General features: G+C 51.0%; 1 protein-coding gene across 1 annotated transcript in view; it reads left to right on the forward strand.

Annotated features, from left to right (window-relative positions):
- The window catches only part of LOC140201646 (nectin 1b-like), a 63,373-nt gene extending 54,286 nt beyond the window's left edge, over positions 1-9,087 (forward strand). Inside the window, exons 6-9 of the mRNA XM_072266089.1 lie at positions 161-302; positions 6,034-6,091; positions 6,509-6,589; positions 7,605-9,087. Of these exons, the coding sequence (XP_072122190.1) occupies positions 161-302; positions 6,034-6,091; positions 6,509-6,589; positions 7,605-7,784 (461 nt within the window). The 3' untranslated portion in view covers positions 7,785-9,087. The remainder of the gene's footprint in view (positions 1-160; positions 303-6,033; positions 6,092-6,508; positions 6,590-7,604) is intronic.
- Positions 9,088-9,534: the final 447 nt, after the last annotated feature.

The following is a 9,534-nucleotide window of genomic DNA, read 5'->3' on the forward strand; positions in this document are numbered from 1 at the left end:
ATGGTGTGGAGGGAGTTTCACTCTTTGTCTGACCCTGGGAGTGTGTGATGGAATGGTGTGGAAGGAGTTTCACTCTGTGCCAGCATGGAGCTCAAATTGTCCTGGACCCAGACGGAGTTCCTTGCCTCATTCTCAGTCTCCCTCCTTCCTCCTTTCCCAGAGGTACCACTACAGTCGCGCTCGACGACAGGGGCAATCGTTGGCGGCATCATCGCGGCAGTGGTCATCCTGACAGTGCTGGTGACGGCCGTACTAATCTTCCGCCAGCAGAGGAAGAACAGTGATTTGGACACTGGTGACGAGTATGTGGGGAATGACTGTCTGGTGTCTAGACATACAGATCAATGGTCAAGTTCATTGCCCCCAGTCCCTTTCCCTTACAATGTTCCTCCCCTCTCTCCTCCCTCCTTCCCTCCCCCTTCAGTCCCCTTCACCTCCTCTCTTCCCTGGGATAGAGCGTGATGGGGTGTCATTGCCCGGATATGGAGTAGGGGAGGGGAATTCTTACCAGGACATGGTTGGGTGGGACTGTGATGGTGATATCCCTCCCCTTCATCTCCACCCAGCCGGTGGAGAGAGGGCAGAATTCACATCCCCATACTATCAATTCAATTCAGACAAGTGCGAGCTGATGACTTGAAGGCAGAGGACATCAAATTATTTATTACTTTATTTCTTTATTTGGAGATACAGTGCAGAATTGGCCCCTCCAGCCTTGCCTGACAATCCCTAGCCCAATCACTGCATAATATACAATGACTAATTAACCTACTAGCTAGTACACCTTTGGACTGGAGACTCACCTACTGCAGGGAGATGCAGAACTGCTGTGTATTCTGTTTCACCGAGACCTGGCTCCCCGTTGCCACCCCCGACAGTGCTTCCGACTGGAGGGATTTTCGATCCATCAAATGGACCGCACGGCGTCTTCAGGCAAGACGAGGGGAGGTGGTGTCTGCCTACTGATCAACACTGCTCGGACAGAGTGGCACTGACAAGCTCCTGCAGCCCAGACCTGGAACACCCGTTGGTGAAGTGTCGTCCCTACTATCTGCCACAGGAATTCACCTCGGTCATACTGACAGCGGTCTACATTCCCCCCCAGGCGGACGTGGAGTGTGCTCTGAACATACTGTATGTCAACATCAGTGAACTTGAGACTAGGTATCTGGGGGCTTTGCTCATTACAGCCAGAGACTTTAACCAGGCCAACCTCAGAAAGGCGCTGCCAAAGTTATACCAGCATGTCTCCTGCCCCACCAGAGGCACGAATATACTTGACTACTGCTACACAGCAGTCAAAGATGCCTACCGTTCCATCCCGCGACCTCACTTCAGAAATCAGACCATCAGGCCGTACTCCTCCTCCCGGCTTACAAACAGAAACTGAAGCGGGAGGTCACGGTGTCAAAAGTAGTGTCACGTTGGACGGAGGAAACGGATGAGGTCCTCCATGACTGCTTTGAATCAGTGGACTGGTTAGTATTCAAGGACTCGGCAGCTAACCTGGATGAGTATGCCTCAGCTGTCACGGACTTATTTGGAAATGCACGGAGGACTGTGTGTCTCGCAAGACGATCCGGGTATTCCCTAACCGGAAACTTCGGATGAATTATGAGGTCAAGTCCCTTTTAAAGGCTAGAGCTGTGGCTTTTAGGTCCAAGGATACCAGACGCTACACGGAATCCAGGCGTGAACTCCAAAAAGCCATTAAGGGCGCCAAGTTAGAAGCCCAGACTAACCAGAGGGATGCCAGTAGACTATGGCAGGGTCTAAATGAGATCACTGGGCGCAGAGAAGAGGCTAGGAATATCAATAACTGTGGTGCTTCTCTTCCTGACGGACTTAACGTATTCTACGCAAGATTCGAACAGAAGAGGAGCATCCCACTCCCTCCAGATGAACCGGACCTGGTGGCATCGAGATTCATCATCACCGAGGAGGACATTAGAAGGGCCATCCTGAAGATAAATCCAAGGAAGACGACGGGCCCAGATGGCGTCCCAGGACGGGTTCTCAGGGCCTGTGCAAGCGAGCTAGCTGGAGTGTTTGCTGACATCTTCAACTGCTCCTTGCTTCAGTTTAAGATCCCCTCGTGTTTTAAGAAGGCAATGGTAATCCCAGTGCCGAAGAAGAGCAAGGTGGCTTGCCTGAATGACTATCGACCTGTGGCTCTGACATCAATTGCTATGAAGTGCTTCGAGAGACTGGTTATGGCAAACATCAACCACAGCCTACCGGTCAACCTCGACACTGCAATTCGCCTACCGGAGCAACAGGTCAATGGCAGATGCCATCTCTCTGGCCCTACATTCCTCCTTAGGACACCTGGAGAATAAAGACACATACGTAAGGCTCCTTTTCATTGACTGCAGCTCTGCCTTTAATACCATCATTCCAAATAAACTGATTCCTAAGCTTCGGAACTTGGGCCTTAGCACTCAGATCTGCAGCTGGATCTTCAACTTCCTCACAGACAGGACCCAGGCTGTAAAAATAGGGGACAAGCTCTCCTCTACAATCACTCTGAGCATCGGTGCCCCACAAGACTCTGTACTCAGCCCCCTGCTGTACTCACTGTACACCCCTGATTGTGTAGCCAAGTTTCCATCAAACTCAATATATAAGTTTGCTGATAACACAGCAATTGTAGGCCGTATCTCAGGTAATGATGAGTTTGAGTACAGAGAGGAAATTAAGAACCTGGTGGCATGGTGCGAAGACAATAACCTATCCCTCAACGTCAGCAAGATGAAGGAATTGGTTGTTGACTTCAGAAGGAGTAGTGGACCGCACGACCCAATTTACATCAGTGGTGCGCAAGTGGAACAGGTCAAAAGCTTTAAGTTCCTCGGGGTCAATGTCACAAATGACCTGACTTGGTCCAACCAAGCAGAGTCCACTGCCAAGAAGGCCCACCAGCACCTTTACTTCCTGAGAAAGCTAAAGAAATTTGGCCTGTCTCCTAAAACTCTCACTAATTTTTATAGATGCACTGTAGAAAGCATTCTTCTAGGGTGCATCACGACCTGGTATGGAAGTTGTCCTGTCCAAGACCGAAAGAGGCTGCAGAAGATCGTGAACACAGTGCAGCACATCACACAAACCAATCTTCCGTCCGTGGACTCACTTTACACCGCACGCTGTCGGAGCAGTGCTGCCAGGGTAATCAAGGACACGACCCACCCAGCCAACACACTTTTCGTCCCTCTTCCCTCCGGGAGAAGGCTCAGGAGCTTGAAGACTCGTATGGCCAGATTTGGGAACAGCTTCTTTCCAACTGTGATAAGACTGCTGAACGGATCCTGACCCGGATCTGGGCCGTACCCTCCAAATATCCAGACCTGCCTCTCGGTTTTTTTTCTGCACTACCTTACTTTCCATTTTTCTATTTTCTATTTATGATTTATAATTTAAGTTTTTAATATTTACTATCGATTTGTAATCCAGGGAGTGGGAAGCGCAGAATCAAATATTGCTGTGATGATTGTACGCTCTAGTATCAATTGTTTGGGGACAATGAAGTATAAAGTATACTGTTTAAAAAGGTAACCAGAGCATCCGGAGGAAACCCATGCACTCTAGACACTAGAATATTACAGCACAGTACAGGCCCTTCAGCCCTCGATGTTGTGCCGACCCATATATTCCTAAAAAAAAGTACTAAACCCACACTACCCCGTAACCCTCTATTTTTCTTTCATCCATGTATCTGTCCAAGAGGCTCTTAAATACCCCTAATGTTTTAGCCTCCACCACCATCTCTGGCAAGTCATTCCAGGCACCCACGACCCTCTGTGTAAAATAGTTACCCCAGATATCTCCCCTAAACTTCCCTTCCTTAACTTTGTACATATGCCCCCTGGCGTTTGCTATTGATGCCCTGGGAAACAGGTACTGGCTATTCACCCCATCTATGCCTCTCAAAATATTGTAGACGTCTATCAAGTCCCCTCTCATCCTTCTAAGCTCCAAAGAGAAAGGTCCCAGCTCTGCTAACCTTGCCTCATAAGACTTGTTTTCCAATCCAGACAACATCCTGGTAAATCTCCTCTGCCCCCTCTCCATAGCTTCCACATCCTTCCTACAATGAGGTGACCAGAACTCCATGTGGAATACTTACAATTCCTTGCCGAAAACGCCGGGATTGAATCCGAACTCCGATGCCGTGAGCTGTGATAATATCTCCACTAGTGTGGCACCGACAATAACAGGATTCCCGACTGTCACGGAGTCCTGGGTTACTACAGCACCGAGACAGGCTCGTTGGCCCATCTCGTCCATGCTGTCCTGGTCATCTGCTGAGTTCCATCTCTTTGCACCCGGACCTAGCCCACCATACACCTCCCATCCATGGACTCCACCAAACTTCTCTTAAATGTAACAATCGAACCCACAACCACCACTTCCACTGGCAGCTCCTTGGGCACTCGCACCATCCTTTGAGTGAAGAACTTTCCCCTTAAATATTTTACCTTTCACCCTAAACCCATGTTTCAGCCTCACTCAACTGAGTAGAAAAAGCCTGTATCCCTACCCCTCATCGTTCTGTATTCATCTGGAAGATCTCACTTCGTTCTCATGTGCTCCGAAGAATAAAATAATAACTTATTCAGTCTTTCCCTGCAAGTCCTCAAGTACCAGTAACAGCCTTGAAAATTTTCTCTGTATTATTTCAGTCTTATTGACGTCTTTCCTGTAGTTGGGTGACCCGAAGTACACACCACAATACTCCAAATTCAGCCTCACTGTGGAGGAATAGAGGATTTTGGGGTCCAAATTCATAGATCCCTCAAAAGTGCTGCGCAGGTTGATAGGGTTGTCAAGAAGGCACACAGTACGGTGTGCTGGCCTTCGTTGTTCAGGGGACTGAGGTTGAGAGCTCCAAGGTAATGCTGCAGCCCTATAAAGCCGTTTAGAGTATTGCGTTTGGTTCTAGTCACTCCATTATTGAAAGGATGCAGAAGACATTTACCAGGATGCTGCCTGAATTGAAGAGCATAATATGAGGAAAGGTTGTTCAAATTAGGGTTTTTCTCTTTGGAGTAAAGGAGGGTTGATAGAGGTGTACAAGATGATGAGAGGTGCAGACAGAGTGGACAGCCAGTGCTGTTTTCTCAGAGCGAGAATGGCCAATACCCATGGACATCCACTTGAGGCATATGGTGAGAAGAGAACAATTTAAGGGGAATGTCCGAGGTAGGTTCTTCACACAAAGACTGGTGGGTGTGTGAACACATTGCCGGGGTAGCGGCTAGGCAGATATATTAGGGACAATTAAGAGCTTTTCAGACAGGTAGATGGGTGATAGGGAAAAGGAGGGCTATAGCAAACATACAATATTCTGCAGGTGCTAGAAATCTCGAGCAGCATGCACAAAATGCGGGAGGAACTCAGCAAGTCAGGCAGCATCAATGGAGGGGAATAAACAGTCAAACGTTCGGGCCAAGAACTTCCAGGCTCTCCACCTGGTGAAGGGGGAACATAACAGCAGCTCACAGGACAGCTCTGAGCCTTATCTGTGTTGACCATGGGGAATTCCATCTGGCTGCAAATGAGTGGGAGCATTGGGGTGTGCGAGAATCTGGGCAATATTCTGGGGATGGAGGAGCTTCGTGTACAAGAACCGGAAGCCAGCTATTTGGATAAGGGATAGGATGGGTGCTCGTGCGATTTTTTTCCGAAGAATCCCCTCAGGAGAAAACAGCAGAGATCACGGGACAGATACTCTTGCAGTTTGCAAGGGTGAGGTGTGAAGGAAGGGGTGTGAATTTCTTCAGGTAGATCTGGAGGAAGCTCTACCTTCTCCCTGGGAAACAGTGGGAATCAGGGATGAATATACGGGTGATGGAGGATTGGGGGTCGGGGTGAAGGGGAGGGGAGTAATCAGGGACGAAGGGGAGATGTAGTATCGGTGGGAAGGGGGAGAGGGGATGGTGGAGGGAAGGTCGAGGATGGGAGGGGGGAGGCTAAGGGAAAGGGGATAGAGTGGGAGTAGCCACCTGCTGATCTGTGTTTCGTCTTTTCCGGCAGCGAGCCGCCGAGCCACAAGCCCCCCCCGCCGAGAGCGACACTCACCGAACTGGCCAAGGTACCTGGTGCGAGGGAGGGAGGGGTGGGTGGGCGTTTCTCGAACAAGACGATCTCACAGTGGTTGTGCGATCTCCTGCCGAGCGTTGGGTGTGGTCTTCCACAATCTTTGCACCTTCGACAACCTTCCACAATCGCTGCTCCCATGATGAACTGCCCCTCCCCACTCCCTCCTCGCTCCTCCCCAGCACTCTCCTCCTAAACCCGTCCTCCCTCCTCTTCATTACCCACTAAGTACCCTCGTATCCCGGCTCGACCCTGACCTCACTGTCCCTCATGCAGCATGTGACCTCACCCCCTCCCTCTGTGCTCTCCCTCACCCCTGATCCGCAGCTCTCCACCTAGTCACAATGCTCCTCTCCTTCCTGTGGCATCCCGTCCCCGAACAAGCCCTGACTCCCTCCGCCTCCTCTCACAGGTGGAGATGGCAGAGAAGATGGAGACGGTCCCGCTCGACACTGCTTACTTTGAGACCACAGGCGAAGAGGCGAACGAAATGGTGAGTCACTCCGCTCCACGTCACTGGGCTCTTCCTGTGCGCTCAGCCAGGAACAGACCCTTCGAGCCAACCGAGGTGTCCACGTCATCCCATGTTTGCCCACATTTGGCCCAAATCCCTTAAAGCCTTTCCTAAACCTGCCTCAACCACTTCCTCTGGCAGCTCGTTTGATAGAGGAACCACTGCATGGGTGAAAATCTTTCTGCTCTCAACTTAAGCCTATGTCCTCTTGTGTCGGACCGCTCCCCGCCCCCGCACCTACCCTGGGGAAACTGCTGTGACCCATGACCTTATACATGCCCCTCAGATTCATCGCTTTATCACAAGTGCATCGAAAGACACAGTAAAATGCGTTGTTTGTGTTAATAACCAACATGAGATGTGCCGGGGGGCAGGCCACAAATGTCAGTCCAAGTTCTGTCAGCAGTATAACAGCCCACAATGATATTTGGCAGAAGAACGCAAGCAACAACAACAGCAACCAAACCAAAAACAAGCCCCTCCCCTGCCTCTCAAGCAGCACACACACACTCTTTCAAACCCAGGACAGGCGAACCCATGATTTTATAAACCTCCCGCCACCTTCTCTCTAGCAAAAACAGCCCTGGAATATCCAACCTCCGTATAACTCAAGCACTCGATCCTGGTGAATATTTCCTGCACACTTCTAGCTTGATGACTGGGCAACCAGAACTGCCCACAATACCCCAAGTGCAGTCTCATCATCATCTTGTACAACTTTAACCTGATGTCTCAACTCCAGTACTCAGTGCCCTGACCGATGAAGGCCAGTGTGATGAATGCTTTCTTCACCACCCTCTGTACCTGCGATTCCACTTTCAGGGAACCGTGTCCCTGTATCCTTGGTTCTCTCTGTCCTAGAAAACACTCCAGACCCCTGCTGTTCGCTGTGTAAATCAGCTGACCTAGATTCTTTTATAACACTAGATGACCCACCCCACAAACTCATTAACTGTGTCTTCCTCTTCCTCTCCCTTCCCCCCTCCCCCCATAGACGCTGATACAGAGATACTCAGAGCCAGAGGGGGATGAGGACCTGAAGTCTCCGCTAGAGATGGAGACCGGAGACTACCTGGAGCAAGAGAACCCCATCTACACTGGCGTTCAGTATGCCGAGCCTGAGCCTGAGCACAGGAAGAGCCAAGAGTTTGTCTCCAAGGGGATGTTCGTGTAGGGCGCACACCCCTCTCCCTCACCATTCCCCTCCACCTCCTCTACACTTGGACTCTTGTCGAGAGGTCCAGACCCTACCCTTAGCAAGGCCACGTCCTGTTTGCCTGCGGAGCCTTCTGATTGGGTGGGGAGGGTGGTGGTGGGGGTGAGTCCTGGATGGGAGCAGGCACTGATTTCCAGATTCTCAGAGACCAAAGCAATAATGTTGGTGACCAAAGCCTCCCCCAACCAAACTCACCCCTCCACCTTCCCTCCCACCCCTCTCCTTCCTTGCCCTTTGCCCTTGCTCTTGTCCCCACTACCCCCTCATCTTCTCGAACTCCCTCCTTACCCATATCCTCCCTTTTCCAGATTCCTCTTTTCCCTTCCTCCACTCTGTAAAATACATGTGATCATTCAGAGCTCCCTACCCCATAGCCCTCCCATCCAACCCCTTCTCCTCCTACTCTGCTCTCTCCATCTTCCCTCTCCTCCCTGACCTCTATCTAGATTGGGATCTTCTTGTGCCTGAACCTTTATTAAAGTGCCTGAAACACTCCGCGAGTGGGAACACCGCCCTCCCCTGGTCCTCGGGTGGCGATGGGCTCACGTCGGAACTGCCAGCTCACCTGAAGCAGGGAGCGACAGCAGGAAGTGTACCGGTGTGAGAGCTGAGCCTCCAGCCTCTGTGGAGAGCGACTGCCATCTGGTGGCCGACCCTGACTTCTGCAGCTGGTCCATCAACTCCGGGGCCAGGCAGGCCAGCCGAGTCTCCCGGGATCTCTCCCTCCGCAGTGGTGGTGTGGGGCGGTGGCCACGCCTGCAGCAGGCTGTATTTGTGGGAGAGAGCGTGGTTATTGTCGAATGAGGAGTGGGGAAGGGTAGAACACTCGCTGGTGACGGACAGACTTTATACCCTGCGTGGGACCAAGCCTCGCTACTGAATCCTTACGTGGTTTTAACTTTATCATGTGTATATGTGTGAGTTTGTGTGTCTTTGTTTTTATGGGTATCTGTATGTCTAGGTTTCTGATCCGTGAGTACGGGTCTCTGTACCTGTGTGTGTGTGTGTGCGCACGCAAGGTATTCCCACCTTATGTGGAATGCCTACTTCACTGTGACTCTTACACTGGGAACACACTGAACCCTGAGCCCCACCCCTCTGAAAACCCGGGTGTGTCTTCAAGATACCGACCACTGAGAAGGGGCGATCTTTCTGCTCATCTGCGGTCCACTGTGGTGGCGGAGGGGGGACTGTTAAACAATTATTCAATGGAAAATAAGTTATCTTTTTATATCAGCCAATAAACTTTTTTTCTGCACCAGTCGGTCTGCTGTCTGTGCGGGAATCTGTCCTGTATGTCTCTTATGTTTGTGAAGAGGGAGCGCCCCATTGTGGGAAGGGTGGCAAAGGAGGGTGCTCCCCATTGTGTTTTCTAGGATCTGTGTTCCTGTGTCACATAGCAACAGCCCCTTCGGCCCAACCGATCTGTGCCAACTGAAATTCCCATCACAGATAGTCCTATTGTTCTGTTCGTGCGCGGGGTCCCCCTAAACTTCCCTCATGGGCTGTGGCTGGCGGTTCACGCAGTCGGACTGGCAGGGAAAAATCCCTGGATGCAGAGACACTTCTGGGATCTTCCCCACTTCCGGGTAAGCAATCAGAGGGCACAGGAATGCAGAGGCAAGGTTAGCCTATTCACTGCGCTGCTAGATTTAACACATTGATCGCTTGCATGTGTTCAAGCCATTCTTGGTAGGGTGGGTTTAAC

This window comes from Mobula birostris, chromosome 8 (assembly GCF_030028105.1).
Source record: "Mobula birostris isolate sMobBir1 chromosome 8, sMobBir1.hap1, whole genome shotgun sequence".
Lineage (NCBI taxonomy): Eukaryota > Metazoa > Chordata > Chondrichthyes > Myliobatiformes > Myliobatidae > Mobula > Mobula birostris.